The sequence below is a fragment of the Oryzias latipes genome, chromosome 19 (assembly GCF_053564925.1).
Source record: "Oryzias latipes strain Hd-rR chromosome 19, Olatipes_Hd-rR_3.1".
NCBI lineage: Eukaryota > Metazoa > Chordata > Actinopteri > Beloniformes > Adrianichthyidae > Oryzias > Oryzias latipes.
The window spans coordinates 16,667,493-16,684,659 of record NC_136255.1 but is presented as its reverse complement, the minus strand read 5'-3'; the positions used below and the strand labels follow the sequence as shown (position 1 = coordinate 16,684,659).

General features: G+C 41.2%; 1 protein-coding gene across 2 annotated transcripts in view; it reads right to left on the bottom strand.

Annotated features, from left to right (window-relative positions):
- The window catches only part of adamts14 (ADAM metallopeptidase with thrombospondin type 1 motif, 14), a 53,515-nt gene that overhangs the window by 32,601 nt on the left and 3,747 nt on the right, over positions 1-17,167 (bottom strand). For both annotated transcript variants that reach the window (XM_004080554.5, XM_011488228.4), the window contains exon 3: positions 1,330-1,480. In XM_004080554.5, coding sequence (XP_004080602.2) covers positions 1,330-1,480 — 151 coding nt within the window. The remainder of the gene's footprint in view (positions 1-1,329; positions 1,481-17,167) is intronic.

The window sequence follows — 17,167 nt, the reverse complement described above, 5'->3', positions numbered from 1 at the left end:
GTTGATGTCTTCATGGCTTATAATGTGCTCAGTGGTGTGTGACTGAAGAGGCAGTAGCTGCATAGGCAGAACAGAACCACAACATGGTATGGGTTTGGACCCACTTCCTTAGATTACATTTAACCATGAGCTACGCTCTTCATTATAGCAATCATATTATTGGTTTATTCGCTTCTTTAGATACATTTTGATTGTTATTTTCTTTTCTTTTGAAATTTTTCTTTATGTTTCTCCAATTTGATGCAGGACAGCCAGAGGGTCTTGTTTGTGTTGTTCATCTATGTCACAGCTGTATCCGTATTTGGTTTTGTTTGTTCTGTGTGTGGTGTATTTTCTATATCAGAGTGGGAGCTCTGTGTTTTTGAAGATCTTTCTGTCTGCTTGTCTCTGATTGTTTGCAGGTGTGGTGTTAAAGGTGTGGCTCCCATTGAACCAGAGCTGATGGAGGCAGCCCTCAAAAACACCATTTGGACCTCCAGCCTGTGAGAAGGCAGCTTTGCTGCAACCGGTCTCCAATGCAGCTTGGCCCGCTTCTTCATTTTGTTTTGTAGTTCTCCGCCTGTTTTGTTGTGTGTTGCACTTAGTTGTACTTTTTTACGTTTTGTGTCCATGCCCACTCTGTTTAGTCTTTTGTTAAGTGTAGTTTTATTTAAGTGAAGCTGTAGGGGTGAACTGCCATTTTCTTTTTCGTTTATGTTAGTCCAGGGAGGTTAGTGTTTGTCTTTGTTTGCCCTTTTCTTTTAGTACAAGTAAGAAAACAGATTTCAGTTAGGTGGGGTTTTGTTTGTCATTTTGGCCTTGGTTCACCCTGAAGCCTTTTAGCTTCACCTTAAGTTATTGTTCATTCATTCATCTTCTTCCATTTATTCCCTTTCGGAGTCGTGGGGCTGCTGGAGCCTATCCCGGCCACTTGTGGGTGAAAGCAGGGGGCACCCTGGACAGGTCGCCAGTCTGTCGCAGGGTAAGTTATTGTTGTTTGTTATTTATTAATTTTTAAATAAATTTGTTATATTGTGGTGTTTATTAGTTAGACTTGTTTCCATGCCCCCCAACCTAAAATGTCTGAGCTCCTCAACTTAACTGTTTTGTGTTGTTGTGAAGACAATCGTCAAATTTTGAGTCTGTCACTGCTAAACAGTTTGCTTTTAAATTAAACTTTCTTAGCAGTTTTGTTCTCTTATGTTTTGTGTGATCTGTGAGCACCACCTCAGTCCCCGCTGTTGCTTCTCTGTCGCACAGCTGCACACTCGCTCATGTTTTCCGTCCTCCAGCCTGCATGTAATTACAGCACTAAAACCTTTTTTGTTCCTGCTGACGTCACCTGCCCACCTTCGTTGTGGAAGTCGCTCTTCTGCTGGCCGGCCTTGATGGCCGACCTGCGGTAAACCACATGAACTCGCCCCTTCGATTCCACATCCTGTTGGCCCTTCTCAAGGGGTTCAATGAAAAACTCCCCTTTATCAGTCCGAATCAGGCCTGCCTGTGACCAAAAAACAAGAAAAAGCATTAAAGTCAGCCTTCGAATGAAGGTCATTCCTACACAGTCTGTAATTATGGAGCATCTGATCAGTCGGATGGTTCAGTACAGAGCAGGATGTGTGTGAGGAGGCAGGCAGACTCATTTTGAGACCCTTTTAACTTTCTCTTAAGTTGCTTTGAAGCTGCAAACATTGCACACGAAAAAATATTTTCTGTTCTTATCTATCTGAATCTTAGTATAAATTCCAAAAAAAACACTTGGGCTGTAATGAAAGTCAGCAAATGGTACGGAAGCTTGGATCAGCGTTGAAGTTTGCTTGTTATTTTTGTAAAGTGCACACTTTTTTTTGTTTTTTTTGTAGTTCTCTCAGCAATCACAACATTTTTGATGCCCACTTCCACCCATTTACAGACAGCAGATGGTATTGGGCTCCTTTCATTATATGAAAACTATATATACCAGAGAAAAGTCACAAAAGGCAGTACATTTGTGCTATCTGTGGAGGAGAGGTCGACTTTATTTTGACATACAGGATTAAGTTGCAAGGATTTTTCCTTGATGGTTGATTGTCAGTAACAAGCTCAGTTGTGAAAGAACAAAATCAGCAAAAGAGCGACTTTTTCTTTGACTGCATTACACTTAATTAATAAAATCTAGTGGATTTTGCCTGAGCTGTATAAGAAAACTATCTCGATCTGTGTCTTATCATCCATTTGCTTTATTCCCCAACAGATTGTTTAGCCCCTAGGGGGCCAGAGAGAGCCCCCAGTCCAATTAAAAAAAAATATATTTTTTGTGTTTTTAAAGTGTTCTAGTGGCATTTTTCTTTTATGATGGAGGACACATATATAGACAAAATTAAGCACAAAAATTCTGAGTATTTCTTCTTTCATATTGTTTTAAATCGGGAGCAGATGAAGAAAATGGCATTTAAAAAAGCTTGAGTTGTACAATTGGTGGGTCACAAGCTCCCTGCCCCACTCTATCCTAATGAATCCACTTGCATACAAATAGATCCATGTAAAACAACAGTTTTTCTGGATATACTAGAAACGGCATAATCATAATTAAAAGACCACTGGAAGCACTTTTAAAATAACGATAAGAGTGGGACTTTATAAAAGCAATCAGTCACTTTCCTGGATCAAACACACACAACTAGTTTAAACTGATGTATTTTATTCACTTAGTTTTGTGGGAAAACTGAAAAGATTAAACAATTTTGGTTTGGCTGCACAAAAGAGGGTTGTGGAGGAGAGGAAGTAAAACAATTTGGACTAATTAGACATTGTTTGTGACCTCTACACAAAGAGTCACATGGAGCAGAAAAGTCGTCACGTGATCCAACGTTTATGCAACACTATTGATCCCATGTTATCATGTTAGCTTCAGTGCTGCATCACTGTCTGCACAGAATGTGTTCTGGGACAGTATTGAGTCACAATTTGGCAGCAAATGCTTTCAGCCCAACACAGATGCAGCGCACATGACATGACAATCGATTCAGTGGGAACAACACAGCTTTTTGCTGGAGAATAGAACCTTTCTCTTCTTCTGGCATTGAATATTTACCACTCAGCAGCTCTTTCTGCATCGTTTTCTAACACGTTCTTGGCTTGGGGCTCCAACCTGCCTCTTCATTCACATCCTAAAAGTGGGTGCAAGGGTGAAGGAAAAGGTAACAATCCAGTCTATTTTCATGACAAAGGCAGCACATTTTTGGCAAGGATGGAGGCACTTACATCTGCTCATGAAATCTCAATACGGAGCAGAAAATAGAGCGTATTGCATAACAGAAAATAAAATGCCTCGTCATGCTGAGACCCCCTTTCTACTTTAACAACACAAACCCCATGAACTCACAGCTGGCCATGTTATAGTAGGGGCAAAGTAAAGTGAAAGAATTTGTACAGGAAATGCCAAGTAAGACATGCTCCAAAGCATTCGCCGACTTCAGCAGAGGGTGCAGAGTGGAGCTAGAAGGGCTAAGAGGAGCAGCATCTGAAACGTCCATAAATATAGAGTTAACATATATGTAAACAGTGCTGCAAAATCTGGACCACAGCAAAGTGGGTCAGTAGAAGAACTCATAGTTTTCTGTCATGCACCATAATACAATTGACTAAACTTTATAAAATACTTTAAAAAGATGCATTTCCTTTGTTTTACTTTTGCTATGCTGTGCCGTTATTACAGACACAAGTTAAATCCAAACAGAAAGTAAAAAAAAAAAGACATTAAATTTTCTCAACAAACTTGATAAAGAAAATAGTCTGAAGTGAAAAGCCAGGATGTGGGGGCCCTTTTTTTATATAACAGAGAACCAGGTCTAGATAAGAATGGAGGGGGTTTCTCATCAGGTTTATTCCATGAATGTTCACAACCGCAAGGTGTGTGGACATTGATCAGATCAATTAGAGTGAGACCACCCTGCCTGAGCCCACTAATACCCCCTTCTGAAAATGCCTCTTTCATAAATAACATTCACTGTACAATCTATGGGAACAGATGCATTCATGGTGGTCTTCTTACATCAGCTGCTGAGATAATCTGATGGAGACATCCTTTATAGTGCATGACACACACACACACACAATCAAAAAGTGGAAAAACTGCTGCAGGCTAAGACAAATGCAGAAAAAAATCAAAGAGTCTTTCCTTCATTCCTGCAGCTCAGCCTATAATTTGTGAAAGATTTTTTACAAACACATAATTTGGCTCCAGAAACAAACTTTGTTGATTTAAAGAGGACACCCAAAGAGTTGGAAATCCACAATCACAAGTGAGGTCATAGTGTGTACTCTTTCCACGACGTTACTGATGTTACTTTCATAAATGTCAACCTTCGAGCGATGAGAGAAATGAAGTGAAATACAGGCGGAATCTGAAGTTGACAAAACAAATAGCTCGGTGGGCAAGATATTGCGGCATGGCTCAGTGGTGCAGCCATCGCAGAATAATTGTAGGAGGCAGGTTATGGGAGTTGGGGATTACGACTTGATTCCTTTTCATCAGCTTCCACATCTCACTATACCAAGCCTCAAAGATCATGCGTAGCTGTAGATCAAGATGAGGACCATAAACAGAAAATTCTGCTTTACTGACACACTTCTACGTGTGCATAATAAAAAAAAGATTATGAATGAGATCCACAAAATGCTGACCTTACAGAATTGATAAAGTCTTGAAGTATGGTTATAATATGTTGGATAGTAAAGAAGAGATAAGTTGTCTTTACAGGTAATACACATTTGTAGGAAAATTTGCAAATGGAAACAACAAAACTCCTTAAATCACAGCACATCAGTCAAGGACCATGTTATGGATTCCCTTCACTGGAGATTTTTCATTGGACTTCCTGATTTTAACAGCTAAAGAATGTCTTTGTAAAAAAGGGAAACAACAAATCTAAATTAAGACAACTGAGCGGGCGTATTCAGGAACTGAGCGAGCGTACCTTACAACCGCGCAGGCGCAATTCTAACTGAGCGACCCCGTATTTTACAACTGCACGCCTGCAATCCTAAATGAGCCATGATCCCGCCGGTCAATTCTCCTTCGCGCCCTCACCAGGATTTGCACTAAGTGTTAAGGGAGCATTTTGTCACTTGGGGGCAATAACCTTTCTGGTGGATCTGATTGGCTGAAATTTGCATGTCTTATCCGGCGAAGCAGCGGGGCGGGACTTTCATTTAGAGGCTTTAATACAAAAGAACGGCTGTAACGTGGATTAAAACGGTAACAAATGCAGTGATTTTCACATGTGATAAACTTACAGCAAGAAAAACCCGCTGCACTTTCTTACTTTGGTCTTGGGTTGTTGGTTAACGGTTTAATCCATGTTACATCCAACGTTTTTTTTTTCTATTAAAGCCTCTGACACAAACAGGGATGGCGAACAAGTTTGACACAAAGAGCCGAAATTTCTAACTGTGATGGTCAAAGAGCCACACCACGCACTGACCTGCCATGACATACACACACAAACACGCAATCAAAGCCATATTATTTCCAATAACACACTCCGCTCCTTACAACACAACAGCACTGGATTAAACGGCACAGTTTCAGTTATGGGTGGGTTTTTTTCTGTATTTAACGTTAAAACATACCTGTAAAACATGCATTCTGCTATGCGTTTTAAAAAGGCAGCGAGCGCAAAACTGAGTTGGTTGTGATTTATTTTTTATTTTATTCAGTCATCAATCAGCATCCAAAAATCCATCAAAGTCCTTATCTTCTGTATCTGAAATGAAGCCGGGCTACATTTCTATCAAACACGACCGGCTTCCCTTTCGTCATCGTCAGAGTCCGTCTGGTTGCCGTGCGGCTCTAAAGAACAGTGAAAGCAGACGCGTCAGCCCCAGCTTAAAGTCCTACAGTCCAAAAGTGTGGCGTAACTCGCCCGGCGCTGCGTCCCAGTAAAAGGAGCGGAGAATGGACAGCTTTTCATTGCAGCCAGCTCACTGCATGTCTGCATTCACAGCTTGAAGCGAACAATTCTGATGAAAAGGAGAAAAAAAATATCTTTTTTCTTTAGAAATGCATTTATAGTTCACTCTCTGTGTTAATACAAAATGATTGAGATTCTTGCTGACACATTTGACCGTTTATCAGAAGAGTTATTGAGGGGGGAAGTTCGAATCTGTGAAGATCTTTCTAACTTTCTAACTTAACTTCGTAATAGTGTCTCTTTGCATTTCCAGGGTTTCCAAAGTTGTTCTGCATTAAGCACATATCTGCACCTTTGTACTAGAGGGGGGGGGGTCCTTTCACGTCCTCACCTCTCCTTAACATTCTCATCCTGTTCTCTCCTAGGTCCTCTTTACCAAAGTCACACAACAACACATTAGGGCCGCACTGTACGTTTTGGAGAAAATGTAAGACTTTTATACTTTTATAGAAGGAGAATCTACAGCGCGGGATCACGGCTCAGTTAGGATTGCAGGCGTGCATTTGTAAAACGCGGGGTCGCTCGGTTAGAATTGCGCCTGCGCGGTTGTAAGGTTCGCTCACTCAGTTCCTGAATACGCCCGCTCAGTTGTCTTTACGCCCTTTCATTTTATGGCAGAGATGAAACGCCATACAAATCAAATGCACATGAAATCACTGACTTGCTGCTGCTCACCACTAGACAAAGGTATTTTTTTTTATCCAGAAACTAACTACACCAACTTTGACATAAAGACATTCAACTTTTCATTCCATGTTTTGGGTGAATGTAGAAGAAAGTAATGAGCCTCATCTCAAAAGATAACAAAAAGACTAATTAGCTTTCTGTATATTGGCATCATAATGGTGTATTAATATCCGTCCTTGACTTATGGTTGGGCTCAGAGTAATAGTAACGGTGCATGTACTTTCCTAAAGACTTTTCGAAAATTGTAAAGAAGTTGGCTAACATGATGATAATGACACTAGGCGCACATATTAGCGGGAAGCTAACGCTATTTACAGGGAGCTAATGCACAAGTCTATTGGAAAAAATGAGTCTGTTTAAGTGTACTAGAAGTATACATAAGCCTCGTTACCACTAAGCGGTGTGGTCTGATCCAGTCCGGCATTTTGAGCTTTTCCATTCTAAAACACACCCATTAAGCCAGACTGAACCATACCATTTTTGGTTCCCCGTTGGTTGTAGGTCCATAAAAAAATGGAATGGACTGGTTAGGAGGTAGCTAATGTTGAAACCCATTGATTGGCTGAAGGTCATTACGACAAAAGAAAGCTCCAAAAAGCAGCTGCATTCGTCCTCACTGCCCGTCCCCTTCTCTCAAACAAAATTAAATTCTTTGTAAAGTAAAGTAGCAAAACCCAAACGTAAAAAAAACAACCTGCTGGACGACCGCCATTGTTGCTCTTGTTAGGTCCAACTTAGAGTGGAAACGCTCATATGAGGTACCCAGACCATTCCAAACCAATCAGCCTGTACCGTTCAGTGAAAAAAAAAGTCTTTGGTCTTTACTAAAAATGAGGCAACATACTTGAAATTTACTTTTTATGTACATGTACTAGTGTAAACAAGTGTGAACAATGTTCCAATATAGTCTGAAAAAAATATTTACTCAGCATACCGTACAGCATTCTTCCTACATTACATGTACATGGTCTGTAGCAGGCTTGCTTTACTTGTACTCAAATATACTTAAGAAAAAAGTAAACTTCAATTTCAACTTCACTACATGATATAGCAAAATCTAAATAAAAAAAACAAAACTTTTTTTTTTACAGAAAGTTCAAAACATGTAGCTGTTAAAAAAGATTGACATCAGGGGCCAGAAAGAGTTTAAAGAATAAAAAAAAAAAAAACAACAACAAAAAACAAGGTGATGTATTGTTACAAGCCCAAATTATAGAGACTCTGGTGTGCAAATTAATGTAAAGCAAGATGTACAGGAAGTACATTTACTAGACTACATAGTAACAGAATCTGGCAATAAAAACTAAACACTTAACAGAAGAAAATTAAAACATGGACTTATGAAATAAAAAAGATGACACTAAACAAACTATGACATATAAATATGTTTTCAACAACTAAATGTTAAAACATCCTTTGTAAAATTAAGTAAACTGTTACATTTATCATACATCTTTTTTTTTTTGTACTCTGCTGATTTGCATGCTGGAACATAAAAGTCATCTCGTTAGAAACACTGCCAGTTTTCTGTGCTGCAGAGCCCACATGCTTTTTCTCGCCTTTTCAAGTGAAATCAATCAATCAAACAATCAATCAACCAATAATCAAATATTTTTGTTTACAAGAGCTAAAAGTTTGTGGACGTCAGTTCTAATGAGAACAAAAACACAATTCTTTAGTCAAAAACCAAAGGTATTTCATTTAAGCGGTCTACAATACTTTATAGTGTCTAAACAAATCACGCTTTTATATTTCTATAATTGCTAAAAAACTTTTTGATGATCCTTTAACTATCACCGACTACCAAACATGACAGAAAATACGCTCAAGAAGCTATGACCATCCCTCACCTTTGTGTCAAGAGGGTTATATGTATAGAAGTGACTTTTAAAAAACTGTCAATGCAAAGGTAAGGTGTGAATGTAGATAAAACAGAGATAGGCACATCCATGCAAGTACAAAATAGTGGTTAGAAGATGCAGGTTCAGGGTGCATGTAAGTAACTTCATCTTCTGACAGATTTACTGCACAAGCTACAAAAAGGACGAAAATAAATCACTTTACTGGCTACGACAAAAGCCCTCCACTAACATAACTTAATGTTTTCACTGCTGTGCAAGCAAACAACTGAAACCCCAAGGATACTGGACTGGGATTAACTCCATCCTGCAAACATTTATGAATAGAACAATTTATGTTTTCCAACTCCTCTCCCTCCATAAATGAATTAAGCCAGCAAGCCAACTTTTGACAGTTGCTAGGTGTCTCCATTCCGCTTTAAGCCCTGGACACAGAAATAGTTGCGCGCTCTACAGCGCTGCGGTTATCTGGCATTTGTGTTTCCATTGGACGTGTAATTCAATCGGCCAGTCATCTGGGCTAATTCCCAACACATGAGCAGCGGTGTAATCCTAGCTATCACTCATTGCTCCACAACAATAGCTCAAGATTGTCAAGAGCTCACAGCTGCTGTCATCTAGAAGGGGTCACAATCAGAGGAGGAAATCACTGATGCTAATTATGAAGCAATCAAAGATGATCTGAGGGCTTGTGTTGATCTGCTCTCACTTTCTTTGAAGCTTCAGCTGATCACACAGGTCTGGAAAAAATTCAGTTTTACAGAAAGCATGGAAAACATGTCATGACATATAAATGACATATTGCTGCTTCGGGCACATTTGAGGGGAGCAAGTTTGCAAGATCTTTCATTATAAATCATCTTCGGAGGTGGAGGGCACGCTTATCACGTAGCATTTCAATACAAAAAAGGAACTTTCATCCTACATCTTCCCAATCTTTTGAGCTTTTATTTTGTATCAGATCTCATTAAGACACTTCTGAAGTTGTGCACTTCAAAGATCCAACCCTCACTTTGGGACCTGGATGCTCCTGTCTCGTAATTTTTTTTTTTTTATCATTTTGTCTTGCTGCTTTCATCAGACACGATCATCTCTGTGTCCTCCACATCAAGCAGATATGATAGCCTGCCTGTGCACATTCAGAAGCTCCCCGAACAGTCCTGCATGCACAGACAGGATAATGTTTATGTTGGCGTGGAAGGAAGGAAACACATCGGTGATATTTCTGACAGTCTGACTGCAACCTTGAAGGGTGAAGTCACCTGAAATCTCCTGGACCAAATCCAGGAGAATCACCACAAACAAAAGGAAAACTGGCAGGAAATAAAGACGAATAACTGTGCCAAAAAATGAGCTAATGTGAAAAATCTTTAAGAGGATACCTCAAAAGACAGACACAATTGAAATACTTCTCTGCTTCTGTAACCTTGAGGCTTGAAATGTTGTCTACTTCTCCAAAGTGCTTTTCCGTAACATCAATAAATATCAAAACTGTCATCAAAAGCTTAAATGACTAAAAACAGAGGCTCAACAAAGACATCTGCAGTTGATACCAACATTTCCTCTTTGGTTGTTACACTATATCACATAGTGGAAACTTACAAAAAATTGATTTTTTTATTGTTTTTATTTTAGAAAATAAAATTGTCCCAAAACATGCATGTCCAAAGTCCGGCCCATGGACCAAATTTCCACAGCCCCGCAGGCTCCTTTCATCAAATCAATAATATGTGGCCCCCAGAATCTTCCAAAAACTGCGTTTGCGATTACGTTTTAAGCTGTGGCAACACTGTTGTGCGACCCTTCTGTGAAAAAGAAAAGTTGACAGTGAGTGTCACCGCTTTTTTTTCCTGTCAAATTCAAAACCGCTGTGTCTGCATAATATGCCAAGAGACTGTGGCTGTTTTCAAAGAGTTCAATTCAAGACAAGACATGCCAGCTACGACAGACTAACTGAGAAATGGTGCAACAAACTGACAATTTGACAGTAATTTTGGTAAAAACGTAGTTAGACTTGTTTTCCATGTGAAGAAATGAAAAGCATGCCATTGCAATAACATGAATATTAGATCATTTTTATTTAATGTTTTTAAAAAAGTTCAAAGCTTGTCAGTCAGAAAAGTTGGCCCCTAAAATATTTTCACCGCACCAGTTTTGATCATCCCCGTCTTAAAACATCCACTCAAATTAAAGGCATGCAAACCAAATTAATTTGATTTTCTCTGAATGATTGGAATATAGGGCTTTACTTATGTCCCGCTAAAGTTAAGGGAGGCTGCACACTGCAAATTATATGAAAATCCCTCAATGTGTCATCTGTAGGGACTTTCTGCAGAAATGCTGCAACTCAAGGAGAGACAATGATTACCACTGCCAAACATTATCAGGTTTGAGCACAGCCTTTTTCGCTAAATACAACTTATAGCTTTCCAACAGGAATTAAACTGTGCCATAAATCCTATGAAAAATTAGCTTCATTAAATCATTTTGGGACAACCGTGAGTCCCATTATGGATAATGACTGAGCTTCCACCACAATCCTTTAATTGCACGACTTATAGGATTCGTTTCTTCACAAAAGAAAGCAGATTTTTGACTTTGCAGGCATAAAATACTGCATTTTTTTTTCCCCCAGCAGGAGAATTTTCTGTCAGTCATCTCTCACTTGTTACGGTTACAGGAGCTCACAGCCGCTCACACAGAGGCATAAAAACCTTTTCTCGGATCATGTCTGCAGGTGAATGCACCACTGTGCTATGAGGTCAGTGCGTCATCTGTAGTCTTGACTTACTGAAGAGCACACAGGCGTCTGTCAGAAAATTATACTGTTATCGAAGAACACAGCAAAGCATTGTCCCCACAGCATTTACGGTTGCTGCAACAGCAACAACAAAAACCAGACAACCCTAGCTCATTTTCCCAGTTATTATGCGGTTTTTGCGTCAGTGCGAGTGCACAATGAAAGAGAGCAAAGATGCAATTTTAGTTTGAGCAACATCAAAAAGACAGATTAAAAGGGGAGTAAGAAGGGGAATATGAGTGGAAGCCCTTTTGTTATATGACCTCCTCACCCCCTTTACAACTAGGACAGCTTCAGCTCTTGCAGTTTTATCACAAAGCTTAAGGTGCCTACACACCAGCCGCATGTGGCTCGTTCAAGAACGCGCTTTACGTGGTTACATGAACGTGCATCGAGCCAGTGATGTTCACACAGCGGACAACCAGCTTGCGGGACGGAGGGAGGCTTTATCTTCTGTTTAAAAGCGCATGTCGTCGGCCACCTACAGTGGAATGAGGCTTGATGCGAAAAAGTACAAGAATTGATTTGTCCTTCATGATAATTCTTACAATGGTTGTAGTTTTGTGTTTTAAGAAGGATGCCACCTGCATGCCACTACCAAATCTGAGTCCCTAAGTAGCAGCAACATTCAACCGGTAGAATGCATGATCAGTGAACGCCTATATTGTATATAGAGCCCACAATCGAACTTAAACACTTGATGTGTGAACGCGAGCGTTCTGAATGCGGAAGCCTGAAATTTGGGTTGATATGCGTTTACATAGACTTTTCATTGAAAGTGGCTACCTAAATACTAGTCGATGAGGATGTGAATGGAGCTTCAGTGTTGTTTAAGGGGAGCATTTGTGAGTTCAGACATTGATTTTGAATGAAATTCAATCTCAAAGCTGTTCTATTAAATGAAAGTTGAAAGGGGTCTTTGTGGACTGAGCTTTGCGTTCCGGTGTGCCATCATATTGGAACAAGAAGGAGCTATCGTCAAACTGTTTGGAGGAAGTTGGGAGTATGGAATAATTAAAAATCTTGTTATGCTGAAATACGTTCACCAACAACCCCACACCATAATCCTCCCTCTACCAAACTTCAAACTTGGCACAATGCAGTCAGGCAGGTGTTCCTTTCTTTTGTCTATCAAATTGCCAAATGGAGACTTGTGATTGGTCACTTCTAGTGCAGACGTGCTTCCCAGAACTTTGCACCATTTGGTGATGCACGGCTCAAAAGCAGCTGCTTGACGATGGAATCCTGTACCATGAAGCTCTCCACATACTGTTCTCCACTTAATCTGAAGGTCACATGAAGTTGAAGGTCTGTATTGCTCCTCCCCCTGCAAAAGAGTGCAGACGCTTTTTTCCCTGCTCCTGCTGCTTCCTGCTTTATTTGCTTTTTAATCATTTAATTAATCATTTTTAATCATTTTACTTCTTCCACACATCCTGGAATATCAGACTGGTCATCCTTTTTTGTGACTTCTACCTATACAAATCAATATTTTTGACAAGCCAGCGACATGTCCGGAAGAGGAAGAAAAACAAACTCCCACTGTGAACGCTGTCGGATCTACCAACAAGAAATAAAAGAGCTACAAACACGGATATTTACTTTGGAAACTGAAAATGGACTTCACAAGACCCTTCCAGTAACATCGGGTGGTAAGAAGCCCACTCTTACCACAAACGAGAAGAATAACAGTGACATAGACCTGAGTGATGTTGTGTCCTTTCCAAAACTTTGTGCGGAGGAACTCTGTGTTAAGCCAAAGCGTAAAGATGACAGAACATCCGAAATAAAGCTCACAAACAGATTTTTACCCCTAACACAATGTGATATTGAAGAACACAGTGAAATTGGACCACAGAGAAGGAGTCATAATGTTGGAAACAAAGCTCAGGCAGAAAGAAAATCTGTGCCAAACGTCAAGGTCAGAGATACGCTGCTGCTTGGAGATGGCGCTATCAGTGGAGTCAGCCACAGAAGAATGCAAACTTTATGTTGCCCAAGTTCTACTGTTCCAGTGATTACAGGACTCTTATCTAAAGTCTTGTACCAAGGAGTTAAACGAATAATCATCCATGTAGGTGCTGTCGATATCAGAAAAGAACAGTCCGAACGTTTGAAAAAAGACTTCATCAAGTTATTTGAAGAGATTGACAAAGTAGAGGTTGAAGCATTCATCAGCGGACCTCTTCCTAACATCGATGGGGTGTCACTCAAGTTCAGCCGTCTGTTTCAGCTGAACAATTGGCTCTCCAGAGAGTGTGCTTCCAGAGGATTGCATTACATTGAGAACTTCAATACATTCTGGAAGCGAAAGGACCTTTTCATGGGAAGAGGCCCACACCTGAACAGAGGTGGAGCAAGAGAGTTAGTGAAGAACCTCCTCCACGCTCTGGGGCATAGAGGCCAAGGCCCTGAAAAGGCAGTAAGGAAGGACCGAGCCAGTGTCCCAGGAACCACAGCACAACGGCAACAACAACTACCTCCACCAACACCGGTCAATGACTTGGATCCGGCAGCACCAGCACCACAACCACCTCCACCTAAGGACTCAGCTCCACCAGCATTACAGCAACCACCTCCATCTAAGGACTCACCTGCACCAGCACCACAACAACTACCGCCAGCTAAGGACCCAGCTGCAGAACCACAACAACAACCACCAGATTTGGCCCCAGAAATTCCACCATCTGACCAGCTGTGGGCGCCCCCTGCTACGTCTACTCCCAGTGAAGACTCACTTTCCTTTTCGTCCCCCCCACTTTCACCCATGGCCCTACCTAGCCATTTTGATAGCCTCATCAAGTCAGGAATTAAGATGGCTCCCCTAACACCTGTGAGCCTCACACCACACAGGAGCTCTCCTACCCCTCCAGCGCCCCCTCCTCATCCTTCACCCAAAGTCCCTCCAACACGGCCTTCATCCAAACCCCCTCCAACACGCCCCCTCCGTCGTTCACCCAAATCCCGTCCAGCTCCCACTCCTCCCGGTCCATCACCCAAACTACCCTCAACTCAACCTCTCCTGCGCGCCTCTAGACGTGCTATTCCCCGGAGCTAGGATGAAACGGGCCCCCAGTGTCCTAGGAAAGGTTATGTCAAACTGGGGCCCTGTGATGAACAGCTTCCTTCTGGTGATATACCTGTAGTTGCACCACGTAGAATGCAAAAAAGGGCAGTTAGACTGTCCAATCAAAGAAATCTAGTTCACATCCCTTGCAAGAAGGTTTTGACCAGTCCCAAGGAAACTAATCTCAAACTTGCTGCACTCAATGTCAGATCTTTATGCAACAAATCATTTTTAATCAATAATCTTATCTCTTCTTTTAATCTTGATTTTATGTTTTTAACTGAAACATGGCTTGACAAAAACACAGGAAACATAGTTCTAGTCGAATCAACTCCCCCCAACTACAAACATGAATCGGAAATACGAGAAAATAAAAAGGGTGGAGGCGTTTCTGCACTGTTTAGAGATAATATTGCAACCCGCAGACTATCATTTGGTGTGTTTTCATCATTTGAGTATGTGTCCTTTAAGATTGAGTTAAAACAAACTCCTCCCTTACTCTGCATAGTTATGTACAAACCTCCTCAGCACAGCCAAAGTTTTATTGATGATTTCACTGAAATGCTCTCAGTTGTGTGCACAGACTTTGATGGTCTAGTCATTACAGGTGATTTTAATGTTCATGTTGATAATGTCAATGACAGAAATGCAAAAGAGCTCAATGCTGTCCTTGAAACCTTTGGTCTAATTCAGCATGTGAGTTGCCCCACCCACAGCAGAGGGCACACTCTGGACCTGCTCATCACAAGGGGGGTTACTATTTACAATGTCAGTGTGGTTGATGTCGCCCTCTCTGATCATTTCTGTGTATTCTTTGACCTGTCTGTTGCTCCCAAACCACCGCCTGGCCCTGCAGTTGTCCAAAGGAGACAAATAAATGAGAGCACTAGGGCACAGTTTGTAGAAATGATAAACCCTGAAAACGTCTCTGGTGCCAATGTTGATGAAATGCTGAATTCTGTTACTTCTAGCATCTTGAATGTTCTGGATGCCATTGCCCCTATGAAAGTTCAACTGAGAAAACATAGACAGAAAGCTCCCTGGAGGAATGATGATCTAGTCAGGGCACAGAAACAACAGTGCCGCAGAGCCGAGCGAAAGTGGCGCAAGTCAAAACTCCAGGTTCATTATGGAATATATAAGGCGGAGTTGTACGCTTATAACCAGATCTTATGCAGAACAAGGGAAAGGTACTTCTCTGAAATAATTGGAAGTTGCAGCAGCAACTCTCGTATCCTGTTCACAACAGTTAACAGATTAACTAACCCCCCAACCCAGCTACCAATAGAATTGGTTTGTACACCTAAATGTAATGAGTTTGCTGTATTTTTCAATGACAAGGTTCAGGGCATTAAAAAAGCCATCAACTCCACAACACATATAACTATCGAACGGCCACCTACTCACTCTAAGCTGACTCACTTTATACCTGTCACTGACCAAACTGTCCAAGAGACCATCACCCGTCTGAGCTCGTCTACATGCTGCCTTGATGTGTTACCCACTAGATTTCTAAAGTCTGTCTTAAACAGTGTGTTGCCATCAATTATTCAAATAGTTAACATGTCTCTTCAATCTGGAATATTTCCAGAGGCCTTAAAAACTGCAGTCATTAAACCCCTCCTGAAAAAGAGCGGTCTTGATCCCACTGTACTGAATAATTACAGACCTATCTCTAATCTGCCATTTTTAGGAAAAGTCCTTGAAAAAGTTGTCTACTAACAGCTCACTGACTTTCTCTTATTAAACAATTCGTTTGATGTTTTCCAGTCAGGTTTTAGACCCCATCATAGCACAGAAACTGCTCTTATCAAGGTAACCAATGACATCCGCCTGAACACTGATGATGGAAAAGTCTCTGTCTTAATCCTGCTAGACCTGAGCGCTGCCTTTGATACTGTTGATCATGGGATCCTTTTGCACAGACTCCAAGACTGGGTTGGCATCTCTGGATCTGCCCTAAGTTGGCTCAAGTCTTATCTGGAAGACAGGAAATATTTTGTTGAAATTGGGAGTTGTGTCTCAGACTACATGGGCTTGAATTGTGGTGTGCCCCAGGGATCGATCCTGGGACCCCTTCTGTTCAACCTCTACATGCTGCCACTAGGGCAGTTAATACGCAGTAATAACATATCTTATCACAACTATGCAGATGATACTCAGATCTATGTGTCACTGACAACAGGTGAATATGGGCCAGTGGATTCTCTCAACCACTGCCTCCAACAGATCAGCGCGTGGATGCAGAACAACTTTCTCCAGCTAAACTCAGACAAGACCGAAGTTATTGTTTTTGGCCCACAGAAACAAAGAGAAATTGTCAGCAGCTACCTTCATTCTCTGTCTCTCAAACCCTCAAATCAAGTCAGAAATCTAGGGGTAATCATGGACTCTGACCTGAACTTTAACAGCCATATCAAGTCAGTAACATCAGCGGCATTTTACCACCTGAAAAACATTGCCAAAATCAAAAACATAATCTCAAAGCGAGACCTGGAGATACTTATCCATGCATTTGTCTCCAGTAGGTTAGACTACTGTAACGGCCTGCTCACCGGCCTGTCCAAACGAGCTGTAAAACAGCTTCAGTACATCCAGAATGCTGCTGCTCGAGTCCTGACCAAAACCAGGAAGTATGATCACATTAGTCCTGTGCTCAGGTCTTTGCACTGGCTCCCTGTACCTCAAAGAATAGACTTCAAAGCAGCTCTGCTTGTGTACAAGTCTCTCCATGGCCACGCACCAAAGTACATCTCTGACATGTTAGTGCCATATGAACCATCTCGTACTCTGAGGACCTCAGGGACCGGCCTCCTGTTGA